General features: G+C 52.2%; 1 protein-coding gene across 1 annotated transcript; it reads left to right on the plus strand.

Annotated features, from left to right (window-relative positions):
* Nucleotides 1-1,153: 1,153 nt before the first annotated feature.
* On the plus strand, nucleotides 1,154-17,408 carry LOC104072549. Its single transcript, XM_009572054.1, has 13 exons — nucleotides 1,154-2,024; nucleotides 5,620-5,836; nucleotides 7,397-7,554; nucleotides 7,914-8,015; nucleotides 8,810-9,007; nucleotides 9,398-9,957; nucleotides 10,964-11,237; nucleotides 11,932-12,142; nucleotides 13,324-13,466; nucleotides 14,384-14,497; nucleotides 15,338-15,541; nucleotides 16,279-16,372; nucleotides 17,345-17,408. Exons 1-13 carry the CDS (start codon nucleotides 1,154-1,156, stop codon nucleotides 17,406-17,408), a joined length of 3,210 nt encoding a protein of 1,069 aa, XP_009570349.1.
* Nucleotides 17,409-20,545: the final 3,137 nt, after the last annotated feature.

Below are 20,545 nucleotides of genomic sequence, written 5' to 3' on the forward strand. Positions count from 1 at the left end.
CCATACAGGCTCGCTCGCAAGCCTGGGTGTTTATGTCCGTAGCTGAAGGTTGTGATGCTACAGTCCCACTGCAGCTGGCACTTCACCTAAAAAAGACTGCAGGTATCCACCCGCGCAGCAGTCACCCCTTTGGGTTGCTGTGCTCATCAGCCGTGACTTTAAGCAGCTGGAGGGTTAGGTGTGTTCCTGATCCATCAGCCCCGCGTGGATGTGGCCCCCCAGCAAAGAAGGAGGCAGGCCTCCGGCATCCGTGCTGGTAAGCATTGCACGGGCTGGAAACCTCCGCATATCTGATCTTAGCTGGCCAAAGACTGCAAGGAGGTCATCTCAGCTCAGCAGGTGATGGTACGGCTGTTCGTGGAAACATCTCTGGAAATGGGAAAACAAATCTCACTTCTTTTTCAAGTGTCTTAAACTGTCAGTTCCTCCCCACTGCTTATTCTGCAGACATATTCTGCATCTGCTGGGGCAGCAGCAGGGTTGGTTGGTGTGGTAGTCAGCCGAGCTGCTCTGCGATGCATGCGACAAGAATCCAGCCAAACCCACCTGTCCTCTCCTTCGCCACCCTCACCTTGATGGTCAAGATGGTTACTATCATCTTTAGTACCATTTTGTGTTAATTCCCGTGGAATAAATTGGACTCAGGCAAATAACTATTAACACAGACACCGTACAACTTCCAGTGTTCACACAGGTCTCAGGGTTTCGAACACTGAAAACTGGCTTTGTCCCATTGCAGTTATGCATCTTGATAAACCTCTGAAGAAAAACAGGGAGGAAAAATTATGGGGCTTTAAGGCTGTTAAATGTCACTGGTGTGTTTCTGTGTTTCCTAACAAGTTTTTTCTTCCCTCCCCCTCTTTTAAAGGAGCTGAACTGGGAAATCTCTTTTTCAAGCCATACCCTTCTCAGTCTGACTTTTGTGGGATTGCTGCTTTGCTTTGCAAACCAGAATTCCCCAAAGAAGTGTGCCTGCCTCTTCCAGTGCCTCTTCCAGTGCCTCTGCCAGTCAGCATCCAGGTCGGAAGCCTTGTGTTGCTGTCCTGCAACAGCCAAGTGGTGGCAGCTTCCTTCTGTGCTCTCGTTGTGGCTGTGAAAAGGACAGGCCCCTCTCCTCTACATTTGAACTGAAACAAAAATCCCAGCCTTCACCATGGGAGACATCTGGCTGGCTGGATTGATGGTACTTGTGTACGTCTGGTTTCCCAAGGCTGCTGCTCAGAATCTCATAAAAAACCCCAGGGACCAGAAAACAGAGTATACCCTCTTGATTAATGAAGTCAATGCTGACAGCCCGGGAGAGGACACTTCTGAGTTTGTGGAGCTCTATCACACCAGCGGTCAAACAGCCCGCTTGGATGGCTACTATCTGGTCTTCTACAATGGCAATGGAAACCGAGCCTACAAAGTTTTGAACCTCCAGGGCAAAGTTACTAACAGCCAAGGGCTCTTTCTCGTTGGCTCCTCTTCTGTGAACCCTGCTATAGTAATTCCTAAGAACACTATCCAGAATGGCCCTGACGCGATTGCTCTCTACTATGGAAAAGGGAACTACAAGGAGGGCATGAGCGTCACAAGTTACGGACTAGTAGATGCCTTGGTCCATAAGACTAAGAAGGCGGACAGAGCAGATACGCTGCTCAGGGTACTGACCCCTGGCAGAGATGCTTTCCTGGAGGACTCTACCTTCAGGACCATGGATGAATCAATAGAAAGGTGCCGTGGGGCAGATTCTCAGTGGATCTTCCAAGTGGCCCTGCCCACCCCAGGCACAGACAACCACTGCATCCTAACTTCTCAGCTGAATGCATCTGCTGTCCTGATCAGTGAGGTCCTTGCTGCCTCGTCTTCTGAAGAGTTTGAGTTCATAGAGCTTCAGGGTCCCCACTCCACCATGCTGAGGGACATTGTTCTGGTGTTGATTGATGGTCGGACCAAAGACATTTATTTCACCATGGACGTTTACGGCAAAACCTCACTGGATGGGCTACTTCTGATCGGTCCAGCACAAGGCAAAACCCCAGGTAAGGACTGCATTTTGATGAGTACCTCAGAGCTGAGGGAGCGATCAGCCAAGTTTGGGGCTGGAGGATGCTGTCGTTTTTTATTGTCGTTTTGCATTCTGAGAGATCAGTGAAAATGTGACTCAGAACTCAGTGGCAGATAAAAAAGCAAATCAAATGTTAGAAATTATTGGAAAATGAATTATATAACGCAAATTAAATATTAGAAATTATTAGGAGAAAAGGAAAGAATGGAGGCCATCTTTTATGCCACTGTATAAATTAATGGTTTGCTTGTATCTTTAATTGTGTCTTGTGTGGTACAATACCTTAATCTCAGAAAGGATATATTAGAATTGGAGACATTCAGAGAAGGTCCACTAGAATGGATAGTGCTCTGGAAGTGCCTCGACAGAAGAAATAACTAAGTATGTCTAGAAAAGCTATAGCTTAGGAGGGCCCTGACAGAGGTTTCAGAAATGTGAGTAGCCTGAAGAAAGTGGACAGGGATTGATTGCTTACTCTTTCTCCTGGTACAAGTATTAAAGGGCATCAAAAAAAGGTAGAAGGAGGTGGTTTCAGGACAAACAAGTGGAGGTGGTATGTCTCGCAGCAGTGGTAGACCTGCAGAGCTCCGGGTGAGGGACCTCGTGGAGGTCAGAAGCCCACGTGTGCCTTTGCTGCTCGGGAAGACACAGTTGTGCTCCCAGCCCTGTGGCCATCCTGCCGCGAGACCCTGGCTGTGCCACGTCTCCTTGAAGTGTCCCCCTTCTCTGTGTGTGACCTGGTGGTCATTCACAGCAGATACATACTCTCTTCTCGAAAAAGAGCAAGGGCTTTTCTTCCATTGCGCCATCTGCAAATGTAGGTCACAGGTATCGGCTGTGTGAAGCTGCGATCTAAACTTCCTCCCAAGGTTCAAAATTTCTTCCAGGCCACCAGAGGAGGAAGAAATGTCTTGTTATTTTGAGCACCTCAAAAGAAGATTTTGGCAGCTGGAGACACTGACTCTGCAGATGTCTTGTGTAATTCACTGATTCATCATTTCTGGGTCGTGGAGTATATTTATCCCTTACAAAGCTGGTTCCAATAAAAATGAAAATACTTTTGCAACTAGAACTTTTTTTTTAAAGCAGTTGAGCTCCTTTTTACAATTCAAACTGCTCCAAATACTCTCTTGCCACAAGTAGAAGAGCTGATTGTCCACTTGAGCTCTGCTTTTCTCACCAGGAAAGGTGCTCTGCTCTTCCCTCTGGATGAGCTGGGGCTGTTAGCAGTCAACAGCTAAGGGCGTTCGAAGAAAGCCATGTGAAGGCACAACCAGCTTGCAGACTAAGCAGGAAATTTCTAAGGATTATTTTTTAACTGTTCCTCAAGGCTCACTCAAGTCAAGAAGGTGACTGGAGATAAGCTTTGGCATTTTTTTCCAATGAGGCTTTGTCAAGATGTCTCAAGCATACTGCACACACATTTTTGTGGAAAGTTTTCCCCCCAAAAAAACCAAAGACACTGTGTGATTATGTTTTTAATCATCTTTAAAGGATACTTTCATAGTGACTCCATGCTGAGCACTCTCTGAGAAGCTGACCACTTGATTTAACCTGACTACTTCAGATTTGGGACAGCAGCTCCTAAAATGGCCCTGACTGTTAGTCCTGTCTTTGTACGGCTTGTCCGCCTGTCACTGCAGAGAACTTAAAGCTGTGAGAGCACTGGAGCAAAAGTCCTCCCTTGACAGATGCCAGTGTGAAAACTTTCAATTGAATCGTAGGATGGTTTGTGTTGGAATGGACCTTTAAAGATCGTCTAGTTCCATCCCCCCTGCTGTGGGCAGGGACATCTTTCACTAGACCAGGTTGCTCAAAGCCCTGTCCAACCTGACCTTGAACACATCCAGGGATGGAGCATCCACAACTTCTATGGGCAACCTGTTCCAGCATCTCACCACCCTCATCGTAAAACTTTTCTTCCTTATTCTTTTAATCTAGAGCTACCCTCTGTCAGTTTAAAACCATTATCCCTCATGCTATCAGTACAGGCTCTGGTAAAAAGTCTGTCCCCATCTTTCTTATAAGCCCCCTTTAAGTACTGAAAGGCTGCAAGAAGGTCTTCCGAGAGTCTCCTCCAGGCTGAACAACCCCAACTCTCTCAATCTTTCTTCATGGGAGAGGTTCTTCCAGCCCTTGGATCATTTTCATGACCCTCCTCTGGACCCGCTCCAATAGGTCCATGTCTTTCTTGTGCTGGGGACCCCAGAGCTGGATGCAGTACTGCAGGTGGGGTCTCACCAGAGCAGAGTAGAGGGGTGGAATCCCCTCCCTCGACCTGCTGGCCACGCTGCTTGTGATGCAGCCCGGAGTATGATTGGCTTTCAGGGCTGCGAGTGCACATTGCCAGCTCATGTCCAATTTTTCATACACCAGTACCCCCAAGTCCTTCTCTGCAGGGCTGCTCTCTACCCATTCATCCCCCAGTCTGTACTGATACTGGCGATTGCCCTGACCCAGGTGCAGGACCTTGTACTTGGCCTTGCTGAACTTCACGAGGTTCACATGGGCCCACTCCTCCAACTTGTCAAAGTCCCTCTGGATGGCATCCCTCCCCTCAAGTGTATCAATTGCATCACTCAGGTTGGTGTTATCCACAAACTCGTTGAGGGTGCACTCACTGCCTGTGTCATTAACGGAGATATTGAACCATATCGGTCCCAATATGGACCCCTGAGGGACACCACTTGTTACTGATTTCCCTTTGGGCATAGATCTGTTGACTGCAACTCTTTGGATGCATCCATCCCGCCAATTCCTTATCCAGTGAATAGTCCATCCATCAAACCCATATCTCTTCAATTTAGAGACAAGGATGTTTTGTGCAACGTGTCAAAGGCCTTGCAGAAGTCAAGATAAATGACATCAGTTGCTCTTCCCGTATCCTCCAACGCATTCACTCCATCGTAGAAGGCCACCAGATAAGGCAGGCAGGGGAAAAACTGTCGTCGGGGCAGGGGTGCATCAGGGCTAAGGCACTTAGCGTGTGTGTGCCACTTCTCCTCAGCCCTCTGCCTCTTATGTGATTCCTCCTTTAATGTTTGTTCCCTGGAGCCATTTACACAGGGAGAAGTATTGAAATATCAGCAGTCTGCTGCTTTTTAATAGCCTCAGCAGTTCCTACTGGGTGCTGGGGAAATAGCTTGCGAAGGGAACGGTAAATACGAGGAAGGAAATTGGGAAGCTCATGAAACTGGGAAGGACTTTACTGTAGACAAATTCACATCAGCACTTGCTTTCCAGTTCCCCTGCTTACGCGTAAATCAGCTTCTCTGTTCACAGAACCAAAATAGCAGGACAAACTCTGCTCGGATTTCCCCCTTCAGCCCCCCCACGCTGTGGATCTGGCCACGGATGGGGAAATTCAGGCTGAGCGAACATGAGACGTGTTAGTGAGCAGAAAGATGGGGCAGCGGATGCCAAATTTGCAATAACCAAACAACCCCAGCCACTTTCTGGTTCCTGTGTTCTGCTCTCCAGGACCGAAGAGATGCTGGTTTCCTACATAGGAGGTATCGCTCATGTGTTGCTTACGTGCCATCGTTGTTCCTTTCCTTGCTGGTGTCCAGTGGATCTGCCGTTCCCGGAGAACACCACCCGTCCTGTCCTCAGAGGTGGCCCCAATGCCATTGCCCTCTACAGAGGCAACACCAGCAGTTTTGTCCCGGGGAAGGCGCTGACGGTGGCCGGCCTGTTGGATGCCTTCGTGTACACGAGCAACGAGGAACCGAACCCTGAGCTGCTGGAAACCCTGCCCCCCGGCAGACCTGCCTATGAGGAAAAGCGGTGAGAGTCTGGGCAGGGCTGGGAGGAGAGCTTGGCACCAGAGTCACCCTTGCCTGCTGTCCCAAACCCCGGTCAGGACTGGAAGACAAGTGCCACCTCCAGACCGGGGTCTTCTCGTGGTGGTATTAAGTCCCGGACTTTTTCCACCGCCTGGTCTGAGTTTGTAGGTGTCCCCCTCTCTGCAGCAGTCCTGGTGCAGCTGTACAGTTGCAGAATAAAGTACTTGAGGAGGAATTTTCTGACCAAATGATTGCTCGTTATTATTTGATACTTTTAATTATTTATTATTTATAATTTATAAAAGTGTAACAGTCAATATCGTACATTTTCCAGTACCACTTTCAACAAGAAAAGGTTTTTCTTAGTTTCAGGATGGAATTTTAGGTCAAAATGAGGGCGAGGGAGGGACTTCAGTATTCCTCCTGGCCCAGGAGGAAATCCCACAAACCAAGGACTGGAAGCTGGGTTACTGTTCATTCTGGGTTGAGCCACTTTCTTTTTGGTTTTTGGTTTTCTTTTTGTCTTTGTGGGTTAAGGGAAGTGTTACTAAGCTCAGACTTTTGCGAGACATGAGAACTGTTTCCTTCACATTTTAGGCATCCTCTCCTAATGGGAGAGAGAGGACGACAGATTAGGTAAAGGACAGTGGAGCAGGTGGAGGAGCAGAGGCAGCAGAGGCAGCACGTGAAGATGGGATGGGGTGTGTAGAACCAGGCAATAAGCAAAAAAAGTCTTGGCAAGCTCTTTGTGGTTTTGACAGCAAAACACCAGACTTGACCTCTGTGTGTAACTGTCAGCTAAATACCCATGTCCTGGCTCTGTAGCTGGAGGACATTCACCCTTTCTGGATGGGCCTGTGAAAAGACCATTTGAGACTACAGTGGAGTCAACTGCATCAGGAAAGGGTGTAGTTTACTCCCAAGACAGGGTCACCACTTATTCACAGCATGTTCCTATTCCTTCCTTTGCTCGTCTTCCTCCCACTTGTGAAACAAAACCTGCACTTGTCCCGGAAGGAGGTGGTCTAAAGAGCTCTGAGCAGCTCTGCTCTGTGCAGCTCCTCACACTGGGCTTCACAGAATCATAGAATAGTTTGTGTTGGAAGGAACCTTTAAAGGTCATCTAGTCCAATGCCCAATCATGCTCTTCGCCTTTGAGTTGAGGGCTCTTGCTCAAGCATTTCATCTTCAGGTGCTGCCTTTCCAGTTTCTCTAGCTGCACCCTACCATTCTTCCCAGTGGTCCCAGGCTGAGCACGAGTGTGTCTGTACTATCTTGCCTGACTTCAGATCAGTCAAAGAAGCAGCCAGTGCTAGAAGAGAAAGGGTTGGATGAAGCCCGTGCTCTTCTCTCTCAAGATTTAGTGAGCTCTTGGGCTTTTTTTTGAGACAAAGAGATACTGATGAGGATGGGATAGCTCTCCAAACCTTGTGAAGCAAGAAGACTCTAAGTGCATGGTTTCACCCTCTGGTGCAGGCAGGTGTGACTGGTTGGTGAAGAGGACTCAGGTTTCTGGCTGGCAGGTCATGTTTTCTTTCATTCACATGTCTGTCTCTTGCAGGCACCAGCTGGGAGATGTGTCCATGAGCCAGTGCAACTGCTGCTCTGTGACCCGGGACTCCTTGTCCTACGTCCTCAGCAGGCCCACCCCTGGCAAGTTCAATGATTGCCCCAGCAAACGGTTCAGCCAGACTCTCTCGTTCTGCCTTCGTGTAGCAGGTGGGTATTAGTTATTTCTGCTCCTGTAGGGAGGACCTTCTAAGGACAAGAGCACATGCACAAAGCCAGAGCTGTCCAGGAAGACCATCCAGAGTCGTGCTGGGTTGTGTGAACGTAACACCAAAGGAAACACAACTAGGACACCTGACAATTTTCTGCAATATTTTTCTTTATGGCAACTCATGCCAATCTGAGCTTCTCCAGTCTTCATGCCCACACCCAACTGCTCGGGGTGAAGTGAAGCCTTTTTGGGCCCTGTGAATGACAAGCAGGGGCTGAGCTGCATCCATCCCAGAATGAGCTGGATCCCGTAACCGAGGTTGCACTGGCTGGATAACAGTTGGCTGTTTGTTTCCTAGACTGCCAGGAGTGGCTCCTGAAGTCGGAAGAGATCCTGATGACTCTGGTCCAGGCCCTCGATGGATCCTGCAGCTGTGGAGTCTCTGCTGCCTACTTCAAAGGTGAGCTGGGCAGGAGCGGGGCAGTCCAGGGACCACCAGTGGTTAATTCGCTTCTGATTTTCAGCCCTGTGTTCCCTGTTGCATTGTGTCCTGCTGGCTTGGATCCCAGCTAATTTGAACTTGGTGCTGATGACAGAAATGTCGAGTGTTAGGCGGAGCATGGTGCTGTTCTTCCATGTTCTGCAGAGCGCTCCCATCTGCAGCTCCACCAACACACATCAGTGCTCACCCGCAGACCACCAGCTATTTTGGCCTTGAGCATTTGCAGTCAGAGAGATGTGGCAACAGGGCTGACATCTTGACTAGGAGTTTGTTGCCTACTTGACCTTATGATCCATATGAACTAAGCCAAGTTGGAGCAGAAATGCAAGTGGCCTTGCTGGTCTGTGTTGCTTTTCTGATGTCCCTGCTAGGTTAGTGCCGCGAGTGTGATGAGCACATGCAGACACATGAAGAGAAGAGCCGTGACTTTGCAGCCTGCATTGTCAGCAGCGTTATGCTTAGCTTATGTTTAGACACCCCCCAAAGAGACCATGCTGTTCGCTGTTGGGACTACAAGGACTACAAAAGGATGAGGGCAGTATCTGGGTGTGCTGTGTGACTTGGTCGCAGGATGCCCCTTGGCACAGGCAGAGCTCACAGCATTGTGCGGATGATATGAGCTGCCCTGAGTCAGTCTGACCAGGAGGGCAGTGGTGGTAGGGATGAGTTGGTGAGCTCTGTGTCTCTTCCAGGAGAAAGTGGGTCTTTGGCAGCCTGGGGAAACTGAGGCAGTTCTCTGCTTGCCTCTGCAGAGCCAAAGGCAGCCTGCCAGGACCTGGGGCTTGTGTTCACCACTCTGCTAACTGCTAAGTCAGAGGACCAGCTGAGCAGCCTGCTGCTAGCCTTCAAGACCTTCCTAGAGATGCCCAGACTTGTGAGTTTTGACAGAAGGAACATCACAGCAGAAAGCTCCTGCTTCAAGGATATTAATGTGCCAGACTTGCCTCCAGGTACCAGTCATCACTCCTGCAGGCTGTGGGATACGATGTGTTTGAGGGTGGACATGTGGGTCTAGCACTGCTGGAGGAAGGAGATGTCCCTCCCTCCATTTCCCCAACTCTGGCAAAGATCCCTTCCAACTCCATCGCTTCCAGTTACTAGAGCCCATATTGCTCATTATCTGGAGTAACAGCAAGTTCTGTTGTTACAGCTGGTACTAGCCAGAGTATTGCCAGGGCTCTTCTAAGGAGTATGGAGCACACAGATGATAAAAATCTGAGCCAGCGTCCTCAGTCCTCTGCTGAATTTGGTCTCACCCCAGCAAAATAGCGTGCAGTGTTGTGTTGTTTCCCTGGGGCTCTGTGCTTAGGCCCGTATTTGTGACACGTTTGCTTTCCAAGGTGTCCCATCAGAGATACCAGAAGGGACTCAAGAACCTTCTGTGCTAGTGGCCAAGCTACTCATCAATGAGGTGAACCCAGACAACCCAGGGGGAGGAGAGGATGCAGAGTACATCGAACTCTTCTACACGGGACGGAGACGCTTTGACCTCCAGGGATACTGGTTGGTCCTCTACAACGGTAAAAATAGCCGGGCCTATCGGGTGTTGGACCTGTCTGGACACCACACAGATGAGCTGGGTTACTTCTTGGTGGGGAGCAGCGCTGTGAGCCCAGCACCCATGATCAGGCTGCCCCCCAACACCATCCAGAACGGGGCAGACGCTGTGGCTCTCTACCACAGCAACACCACCCTCTACACGGTGAACATGGCTGTGACTGCAGAGGGGCTGGTGGACGCTGTGGTGTACACGTCCCGAATGCCAGAGAAGGCAGACCAGCTGGTCAAAGTGCTGGTACCAGGGCAGAGCATCCTGTACGAAAACGATTCTCACAGCACCGAGGATGAGTCTCTGAGCCGCTGCCACAGCCTGAGCGCAAAACTCCAGAGCAGCTTCCAGGTGGGTCAATGGCAGATGTCTGTTCTCCGTCCATAGCCACTGGGAGGGCAGAGGTCATGTTTCAGTATGTCCTTCATTTGGGAGAGCGGGGCGTTCTAGTGAGCCACATCTACCTCCTGCCATCTGCTGATGCTCTCACCAGCCCTCCCTGCCCTGTTCACCTGCCTGTTGTTGGCCAAGGAACAGCTCCCTGCCCTCTGCAGCGTGGCTCAGAACCAGGAGATCCCTGAAGACAGCTCACATGCCACTGACCCCAAAGCCAGGGAGTCTTGGACTCTCAAGTTACTCTGAGCCAGATGTGGAGCCACCTCTTCATCCCCCTTGTTGTTGCCACCCTCAGGATGTGTGGTACAGCACCTCGCGTCCCTGAAACCCAGCTTTCTGCAGGGCCAATGTGTGAAGAACATGCTTCAATCACTGGTGTGATTGATTTGTGTTAATTCGTCTGAACTGTTCCTTTTTATTTCAAAATGTCTGGTTTCAGATAGTCCCCCTGAAGGAACGTGACACAGTATGTATGCTTGTCCTGCACAAAGCTGGGTAAGGGAGGGTTTTGCTGCTCCCCTGCCGATGCCTGCTGGGATGAGGCCAGCACAGAGGTGCGCTCAGGTCCAAAACCAGGGCAATAAAACTGCTCTAGAAGCAGAAGAGGTCTGCTGGCAGGAGGGAGGTGCGTTTGCACTGGGAGAGAACCACAAGGAAGCAATGCCGTGGACTGGAGACAGAAGTGTAGAAGTGCTCCCGACAGTAGGGAAGAATGGTTCCTGTCTCGAGGGTGGGAGCGAAGGCAGTGATGGGGATGCGTGGTGATGGGACCCCGCTGTCCCCTTGAAGAGATGGTGGGAGTGAGGAGCAGCTGGTGTGAGGCAGAACCACCATGTCCTCTTCAGGCCTCACCAGGGAGCTGTGGGAGGCACGAACAAGCAGTAACACCATGAGCAGCCGTCACTCCACCTGAAGAAATGGGAGCAGCAGTGGTGGCAGCAGCTTTTGTGTCTCCCCGCAGGTGACCACGGTGACGCCGCTGGGGGAGAACTTCTGCAGCAGCTCCTCAGCGCTGGCCCCTCCTGCTGTCCGCATCAGTGAGCTGTGCCTGGCTGGTGGCACTACCCCCTTCCACTTCGTTGAGCTGGAGGGGAAGCCTGGCACCAGCCTGGGAGGGCTCAGCCTGGTCTTCTTCTTGGGGAAGGAGGGCAAGGCGCACGCCAGCGTCCCACTGAGAGGCACCGTTGGAGCCACGGGGCTGTTCGTGTTTGCACTGGACGGAGGGCACAGGCACGGTGAGGCTGATGGCACGGACCTGGCGTGTGTTCTGTCTTCAGATAAATGGGCAGGTAGTTGAGCAACTTTGAGGAAAGAGATGGAGGAGGGTGCATGGTGTGGGGAACAACTCTTCCTTGCCTTTCCTGTCCTTTATTCCTGTTTTTTCTCTTTGTTCTGCCTGGGCTGTTCCGTCACACTCCAGCTGAGAAGGTGATTAATCCTTCTGCGTGCCCCTGCTGAGCTCCCTGTGCTGGGCAGAGGAACTGGGAGGACTGAAAGCTCCTCCTGCTGGTACCAAGACAAGGGGGCTTTCAGGAGAAGCAGGGTCCACCAGGGCTGTCGGGTCGTTCACTGATGCCGTGTTCGCTGATGCTCACTGAGCCCTGCAGTGCTGCTGCCTCCTCCTGGTCCCGAGGTGGTGTTTCCTCAGCACATTCGTTTATCTTGATTTATTTCTTGTTCACCTTAAATTCTGGCTGGACTGCATGAAGAGGACTCTGCATCTCAGAGGAACCTTGATCTTTTTGGAAACCTGTGTTCACAGCAAGCAGTCACTTCTTTACATCTTTACTTGGCCTCAGTCACCACCATTATTTTGTCTTCTGTTTCTGTTCTTGGAGTTCTCCTCATTACCAGCTTGTCCCGTCAGGCTCAAGGCTCAGCCTAACACTATCTAGATGTTCACCCCACTTATTCCCCTGGCATTTCCAGATGGCACAAACCTGACTTTCAAGGACATCTCTGCTGCTAGTGAAGGCTCCAGCGCTATTGCTGTGTACAGCACCAGCTTGATTCCTGATGGCACGAAGGCAACATCAGAGAACTTGGTGGATGCCTTGGTTTACACGTGTGAGCCCAGCACAGCTGGAGGACACTTGGACTTCCTTGGACCATCTTACGCTGTGTCCTGCAAGGATGACAGGTGAGGTCACTTCTCAGGGAAAATGTCTTTGGGTTCCCTGCACCCAGAGCCTCCAGCTGGCATGTCGCTGAATTGCTGCCTTGTCCTGCGTCCTGTACGGCTGAATGCATTCACCGGCGCTGTGATGAAAAACAGAGAGGTGGGTAGCACATTGCAATGGAAGATGTTTCCCCACCCTTGGCGTAGGGAATTGAACTTTGTTGCTCCACTGCTGACTTAACTTGTTTCCCCCAAGGGATATGTCTGGCATGACATGAAGGAGTGCGGCCTTTACACACAGCAGTTGTATATGCTTTTTTGCCAAACTTTTTCTTTTAAAAAAAAACCAAACCAAACAAAAAAGGATATCCTTGTGAGCAGCAGAACAAAGCAAAACCCGACATCCCTTTCGCTCCTAGGTGGACTCAACACAAATGGGGCTGAGCCTTTCTCTTGGTGTGAATGCTAGCAGAGTTCATCCTGTCCACGTGATCACCTCTGTTAATTAAATCTGTCCTCCTCAAGCCCTCTGCTCCCCTGTCCCATCTGGTGTGACAGGAGGTTCTGCGTCCGTAGCCTCCCCTATGAGCATGCGTGCACAGAGCGCAGCCCCACGTGCGTGGTTTTCCCGGGAAACCGAGATCTCCGGCTTCTGGCTGGCTGAGACATTGTGCTGAAACCTCACCGGGGTGGTTATTCACAAGGTCAGGGCAGCAGTTTAGTGGGAGAGCTTACGTGGGCTGACTCCAGGCAGCCTCTCAGTCCAGCCCTGAACTACCGCATCCAGAAAAGCTGGTTCCTCACACCGTGACTAAGTTTCTAAGCCCTGGTGTGGGGAGGGAAGCAATAGGTTAGTGAAATGCAGGGGCAGATATTGTGTAGCTTGGAAAACTCCTTGTGCTGGAGGACAAACTCTTAATTTTGGGAGGCTGGCTGTAATGAGGCAGCAATCTTACTCCTACAGAAGCCAGTCGGCCCAAATAGGTTTGCTTTGGCCAAGACCAGGTCTTCTCCAAGTGGTAGGGTTGGCTGGACCCATCTCTGTGATGACTCTGTGAAAGCTGGTTTCAGCTCCAGCTCCAGCAAACTCTCCATCATCCCCAGCAGCATCGGGAACTGGGGCCCAGGAGGGATTTGTGGTTGGAGGTGGGAAGAAAGGTGCGTGACGTGTTGGTGATCTCTGACTCCTCTTCTGGGGACAGGCCCGTGTCCCTGAGCCGCTGTGCCTGCGGCAATGCCAGCACAGAGCTGCAGTTTGCCGTCTCGGACCCTACCCCTGGTCTGCAGAACAGCTGTCCCCAGGACGCCTTCGCGGTGGATCTCCACCTCTGCCTCCTGACACCCAGTGAGTGGAGCTGGGTGCCCCCACCAGTGCGGAGTGGGAGGGCTGGGCTGGGGGGGATGGGAGGCTGACCCAACTTCCCATGACACGAGAGGGGGATGCTGGCGGGGACCCTGCTGCCTCCCAGTCGTGAAAGGGGACGTGCTAGGGGAGAGCTGGTACGGACACCCATGTGTTGATGTGATGCTGCCATCCCAAGAGGGCAGCCTCGCTCACAGCTTCAGCATGTGCTTGTATGAAGGTGGCCACGTACTTCAAGACGTCTCTGCTCAGGCAGGGCTGAGCCCTGCTCTTGGGATTTTTTTCTGCAGTGTTAGATTTGCAGCAATGGCAGGAAAGCCCCCCCCAGATCTCTTGTGATCCCCGTGTTGTGGGGGCATGGTCAGGGAAACTGCCAGCAAGCCCTCCCGACTCAGCCCATCCAGGAACAAAGCGGTGTGGCTCAGTCCTGACTTTGGAGCCAGCAAGCAAAAGTGCGGTGGGGTCTCCAGCCCCTGCAAAGGCCATGCTTGGATCAGCTTGGGGCAGTCAAGACCTGGGTAAAATGAAATGGAGGTTCCTCCTCCAGCCTCCTGAGAGAGGCAGGCAGTGGACCTCTCCCTCTTCTCCTAGCACAAGAGACCACTCTGTACTGGCCTGTGTGGTGGGACGTGTGGGACATGCCTCTTCCCCACTCCCCAGGGAGGCTGGTGAAGGAGTGGAGCTGGCGTACGTGGTGGTAGAAGGCCAGAAGTGAAGACTCGCCGTGCAGGAGAGGGGCAGAGGAGGATGGGATGCAGAGGAGGGTGGGATGCAGGCTCTGGAAGAGCTTTGCTCCTGAGCTCAGGCATGAAGCCAAGTATTTTGGAAGGGGCACGCAGCTGGGAGCTTATTAACAGCCCTGAGCTGCAGCCAGAAAACCACGTCTCCTTTTCCTCTAGACTGTTCCACGTGGACCCTGCACCACAGGAGGATGCTGGACAGCTTGGGAAGGGTCTTGGTGAGCTCCCTAGAGGAGAAGTGCTCCTGCGGCGTCTCTGAGCTCTACCTGCAAGGTTGGTGCCCCGCTCTGCGCGCCCGCTTTGCAGTGCCCTCCTACCTCACCCTCCACAGCTGCTTGTCATCAGGACGGTCCCTTCTCAAGCCAAACTTGCAGGCTTGCACTCGCATGAGGGGAACTGCAGGAGCAGTGGTGGGTACATGGGATTTCAGCGAGGAGAGCAGGAGAGAGCCTGACACGGGCTGCTTACTAGAGGAAAGGCAAGCTAGAGGGACCGTGAGGAATGGGATTCTCTGATGATGCCTTTGGATGTTTGCCAGACAAACTGAATATCCTAAATCTGCAAAGCAAAAAGCCGTTTGCACTCCAGAGGACTCCGGTTCTCAACTCTTTCTCTGTCAGACTCCTTCAGTGTCCTATACTCATTCTAAGTACCTGGACCAAAAAGTCACTTCTGGAAGTCTTAGGGACCTACAGCTTTTGAGGGATGGAAAGAAATGTTTCCTGGTTTTGGCTGGTTTTGTAAGGAAATGAAGGCTTCGCAGCCATACTTTGTCTCCCTCGTCCAAACACCTTTTTGATCCTTTGAACAATTTCAGACAACTCTCACCAATGGGTAGAGATTGTGAAGTTACGAAGTGTAGTAAAAAGTATTCTGCTGGGTTGGGAAGATAACTCCAAGTCCCTTTTGTCACGGAAAGAAAGGTCGAGCATGTGCTCAAGTTACCTGCCATACAGCATGGCGGCGTGATTTCAGAGAGGTGGGGAGAAGAGGGTGAAGAGCAAGGGAGCAAGAGGGTGTTGCAGGAGCAGGGCATGAAGTCATGGGAACAACGTGTTCCTGAACAGCCGAAGGGTTTCCGACCACCCAAGACCAGCTGTTGTTTCTCCGCAGAGCTGAACCTGACGTGCGTGGGCTCCGTGGTGAAGGTCCAGGGCCAGGTGTGGGCTCGGCAGCCGGAGCAGCAGCAGTCCATTGAGACCTGGCGCCAGGCCTTCCTGGCCAGCCCTCACCCCTTCTCCGTGGACGGGACAGAGCTGAAAACCAGTCCCGAGTGCCTTGTCCCAAAAAATGCACCGTCCGTGTTGCACAGTGGTGGTGAGTAGCACAGTGATCTGCTTCCAGCACAGCAAGTGGGGCTGCGGCCAGAGTCAGACCATGTCTCCGTGTGATAGGGGCAATGGAGGGCAAGCCACCAGGGACCTCTGGTGATGCTTCCCAAACACAGCTGCCTTCTAGAAACTGGTGGGTCATTACGAGACAGGTAATGACAGTCAGTTCCTCCAGTGTGATGGGATAGTCAGCCCTATCACGCCAATACCACTGGAAGTTTGGGTGTCTAAATCTTCTCATGAGACTGAGCTTCACCAGGGAGCCCCTTGCTTTTGGAGCTGTTGGACACACAGCCCAGAAACCCTGAAGCCCAATTGCTCGGAGCAGCAGCTGGCACCCAGGCTGGAGCTGGCCAGAACCGGCACACTGCGGGGGTGCAGCCATGGGGGTGGAAGAGTGGCTCTCCAGATCAGGAGGCTGGGACAGCCCTATCTGTTGTTGCCCAGAGAAGTTGTGGGTGCCCCATCCTTGGAAGTGTTCAAGGTCAGGTTGGACAGGGCTTTGAGCAACCTGATCTAGTGAAAGATGTCCCTGCCCATGGCAGGGGGTTGGACTATACGATCTTTAAAGGTTCCTTCCAACCCAGCCCAGCCCAACCCAACCCAACCCAACCCAACCCAACCCAACCCATTCTGTGACTCTGATTCTGTGACCGCCTGGTGGCACCCTGTGCTGGGAAGGGTCATGGCTACAATGTTCTGTCTCTGCCTTTGCACCCTCAGCTTCCTTCCAGGGCTGGGAAATTGCCCTGTTTGTTGTGGGATCTCTCCTGCTTATGTTCTTGTTGGTCAGCCTGGCATTTTACGTCGTCAAAAGGTGAGAAACCACCTCCCCATCTGCCTTGCATCTCTCACCCTCTCCTTCCCTAGTGCTTCCTCTCTAATCGCTGCGCAGGGACCTGCTCCTTCACTCGGGTGAACACCTACGTTCAGATGCTGCATCCAAACACTCCAGTATGTTGCTCCTAATTTTTGCATCAAAGCCCCTTTGCTTTTTATGTGGCAGACTGCAGGTTCCGCAGGAGGTTAAGATAACCACCAATAAAACCATGGATAACGCTAGGCATGTCAGTGGGCACAGTGTAAAGGCCATCAATCTTACTTACAACATGCTGTGGTGGGAGAGCAGAAAGCTGAAGGCTTGTGGCATGCCAGGGGCAGTGAGAGATGATGTCTTTGGCCACAGGGAAGAGTTCTTCCTTAGAGCGGGGTGGAAGCAACAGACATTTAGGATTACCTTGATGGGAAACAGCTTCCACATCATAACATGACACCACTTTAAATAATTACTTCGCATTCCCTAACATCATCAGCAGGCAAACAGCAGCTTAACACTCAGGCTGTATGTTTGTCTGAAATAAATGTTACAGTGGATGGGTTATTTAACCAGCCCAGGGGATTTATTTCCATGAATTTTTACTGATCTTCTTTCATCATTGGATAGGGGGCTGATAGGCAAGTGTTAGAAATGAGGAAAGTTCTTAAAATACATTTGGGGAATAGAAAACTCAGTATGTATTTTTTTAAAGGAATTTTAAAAATACCGTAAGTCAGGTTTAGGGAATCTCTTTCAGAAACCAGGGTGGTTTTAAGTTGGTGTACATGTGCCGGGTGATGGCAGGTGTTCTGCTCCTGTTTTTCCCCAAAACATTAACAGAGATCTTAGTAAACTCTGTGCCTGCTGAAGGCTTGTCATCCAGCCTCTTCATTTTAAGTGCAAAGCTGAGATGCAGATAAGCCTTGTGCAAAAGAGCAGAGCGACTGATCATTTTTCTTTGTTGCTTTTCAGACATCCCCCAAATTACACCAACATTGAAATGAATGACCGCGGGGAGATTGCAGCAGACTTCTAATGCTCCTGGGCACAGCTGCAGCGACAGGGTCTAACAGCACTGGGGCCAGGCATGTGTCTCTGTGGGGGGCAGACTGGTTGTCCAGCTCCCCCATCCGCTGGGGTTGCTGCAAGGACCTGTAAAATGCCCAGGTGTATATATATATATACATGTGTGTGTGTATACAGCTCTGTGTGTATGTATGTATGTGTATGTGTATACAAAGACCTGAATTATTTTTACACTCCTAAATTTTTACCTCAGACTAAAAGAGTTCAAAGAAACAGGCTGGGGACTTCCCCTTCTAGGCAAAGTTTGTGCTAAGTGTGGTGACCAGAAAGAAAGAAGCCTGCCTGGCTGAGGCAGAGGAAGGACATACTCTGTCCTCTCGAGATTCACTGCTGGGTGATGAACCAAGGCCACCCCCGGCAGACCTTTCCACCCGGCAGGCAAGTCTAGTTTCTAGTCCCTCTGGACTCCACTGATGCAGTGAAAGCGCATCAGCCTCTCTTGAGCCCTTCTTGTCCGGGCAAGGGGGTTCTCGGCATCGTGCCCCTCTCTGCTCGAGCCGCTCTGCGCTACCAGCAGCCGGCACCAGGGAGAGCCCTTGCTGCTGGGGACCACAACCAGGAGGACGTCCTGGCCGCAAAAACGGCTTAGAGGAGAGATGAATACCCAGCTCATGCCCAGGTGCAACTCTTACTCGTATGGTCCTGCCCGTATCCTGGCCAGACAGTGGGCAGGAGCAGTGCCAGACTCCAGATCTGCTGAGAATTTGGGGTGAGGACCGTGAGCTAGGTGGAATCTGCTCATTAAAAGATCATTTCCTACACAAGCGTGATATATCCCTGATGGTGCAGCTGATGCCAGGCCTCCCATAGCATCCTTCGTGTGTGGAGTGGTGGTCTCACCTCACAGGTTTGAGCACCCTGCGCCGCTCCACGCATGGTGGCAGCAGCACCCAAGACAGATCCAGCCTGCTCTCTGGTGGGGCGAGGGGTAGGTAAAATGAAGAAAGAGCTCCCACACTGTTTCTGAACCATGGTGTATATAGAATTTTACTGGACAAGGCTCTGCAGAGGGAGGGCACGAAGCGTTTCTGTGATTGATCGTCACGGCACTGACCCTCGTGAGAGGAAGCCTCACATTTTCTTTGAGACCCACCTCCCTGCTGTGTATCTCTTCGTTGCATCTTCTACTTGCAGGCAGCCTGCCTGTGCTGCTGAAGTCTGTGGGCCACCAACCAGCTCCAGCACCAGCCGGGATGGGCAGCATGGGAGAAGCGAGGCCTCAGCTTTCCATTGCCCTGTCTCTTGTGCCAGGGAGCCCCTTTCAGTCAATAGGGCTGAAAACATGAGGCAACAATGACCTTCTCTGCTCGGTGCCCCACATAATCCTTAGGCAGCTGCCACAGCCTCTGAGAGGTGGTTCTTCTTCACGGCTTCATACTGCCATCAGTGCAGCGCTGCTGGAGCATGCTGGCATCGCGTGAGGTCAGATGAGCTCCATCTTGAACTGGCTGAAGTTTGGCACGGTGGGCGAGGGCTCAGCCATACTGCTGAAGGGGACGCAGGGCTGGTTCGCTGGCACGGTGCCGTGGCTCACGGTGGAGCTGAGCTGCTGCAGCGTCATCAGCACCTCCTGCTGCAGCCGCTGCTGGTGCTCCTGCTGGCGCTCCAGGCAGCATTGCCTCTCCAGCACCGCATGCAGGGCCTGGCTCAGCTTCTGGATCTCCGTCTGTACAGCATCCAGCTTTTCAGCAATGGCATGGGAGCTGGGAGCAGGGGGAAGCACTGGTCCGCCCCAAGCAAGGTTTTGATTTCCAGGACTCGCGGGGTTAGTGCTGGCGTCTTTGACCTGGAGTAGTGGGAGGCAGGAGAGAAGGAATGGTGAAACATTATCAGGTGCTTCTTCAATGGTGATTAGCAAGAGAAGGATTTATTCTGCACTTAGCTACAAGGCATGAGAGAAAGCCATCACCTTGTTGAGGACCTCTAGACCTCACTGCGCTCTGAGCTACACTTCATCCCTACCCAGCCCCTATGCAGCTGCTCCGCAGCAACACCACGTTACCCTGCATGCTGTCAGTACGTGCTTAACCATCCGGTGGTAGATGCTGCTAGATGACAGCCAGGCTGCCCATGCTGGTGCCAGGCCTGTGTTTGCTCTCTGCAGGGACAGAAATAGCGTATCCTGGGTTTTTTCTTTCCAGCCTCCCCATTTCTTGTATTGCACCCTGAAGCAAAGGGCTGTTCTGCTCCCCGAGAAGGATCACATGCTGGTTTTGAACCCCAGGGGAGCCTTTCTCCTGGAAAGGGTGTTGAACAACCTGTGTCCTCTCAAGCAGCTGGCAAGGGCTCTTGACACACTTCAGTGGGTTGGAGAAGGCGTTTGCTGTGTCTGAGCAGAGACAGGGACGTGGATGAAGGCTCAGCCTGACTCACGGCTGTGTTTTGTACCCAGGATGCCATGGCGAGAAAGGCAGGTGCCAGTGTCCTGCCATCCTCTGTGGGCCAACAGCATTGGCCATCAGTGAAGTCTCTGGAGATCGGAGGCTGCTCTGAAGGGGTAAACCTTGGGCATTGGGGCAGCCCCACGGCCATGCTGCCCTGCCCAGCAGGCTCATCCTGGGACTGCTGGGTCACTTATGTTTGCCACGTGGCTCGCCGCAGCTGGCAGCAGAGCTGGGCTTGGCCATGGGGCTGGCCAGCTGGCTGCATGCTCACCATGGTGGGCAGGATGGCCACAGGGGTGTGGACTTGCTGGGACAAAGCATGCACGGCCACGGCCTGGGGGTCTCGTGGCATGGCGAGGCGGGGGTGTACGCGTAAGGGATTGCAGCGGCTGGATGTGTCCTACAGGGTGGCCGTCCTGGCTGTGTCACCCCATCCTGGCCCGCTGCAGCCCTTCATCTCCTGGTGCAGCACCAAGCTGCTCAACTGCTGGTGTCCTCGTGGTGGCTTGGGGGACCTCCTGAGCTGGTACTGAAACCAAGCCTTAAAGGGAGGGTCTGTGAGCTGCAGGTTGGAGGGCAACGCTGGCAGAAACTGGCATCACCGCGGCCAGCATTGCCCAAGGGCAGCAGTGAGTGCTGGCTGCAGGCAGGTGGGCAGCACGCCCCATGGCCCCAGCAGACGGGGGGCTTCCTGGGGACAGGG

This window comes from Fulmarus glacialis, unplaced genomic scaffold (genome assembly GCF_000690835.1).
Source record: "Fulmarus glacialis isolate BGI_N327 unplaced genomic scaffold, ASM69083v1 scaffold14272, whole genome shotgun sequence".
Classification (NCBI taxonomy): Eukaryota; Metazoa; Chordata; class Aves; order Procellariiformes; family Procellariidae; genus Fulmarus; species Fulmarus glacialis.

Excerpts from the sequence above, each read along its gene's own strand:
- LOC104072549 (XM_009572054.1), top strand. The coding sequence starts at position 1,154 with ATGGGAGACATCTGGCTGGCTGGATTGATGGTACTTGTGTACGTCTGG. Across the intron at positions 9,008-9,397 it reads TGTGCCAGACTTGCCTCCAG|GTGTCCCATCAGAGATACCA; the intron begins GTACCAGTCATC and ends TTGCTTTCCAAG. Across the intron at positions 16,373-17,344 it reads GCATTTTACGTCGTCAAAAG|ACATCCCCCAAATTACACCA; the intron begins GTGAGAAACCAC and ends GTTGCTTTTCAG.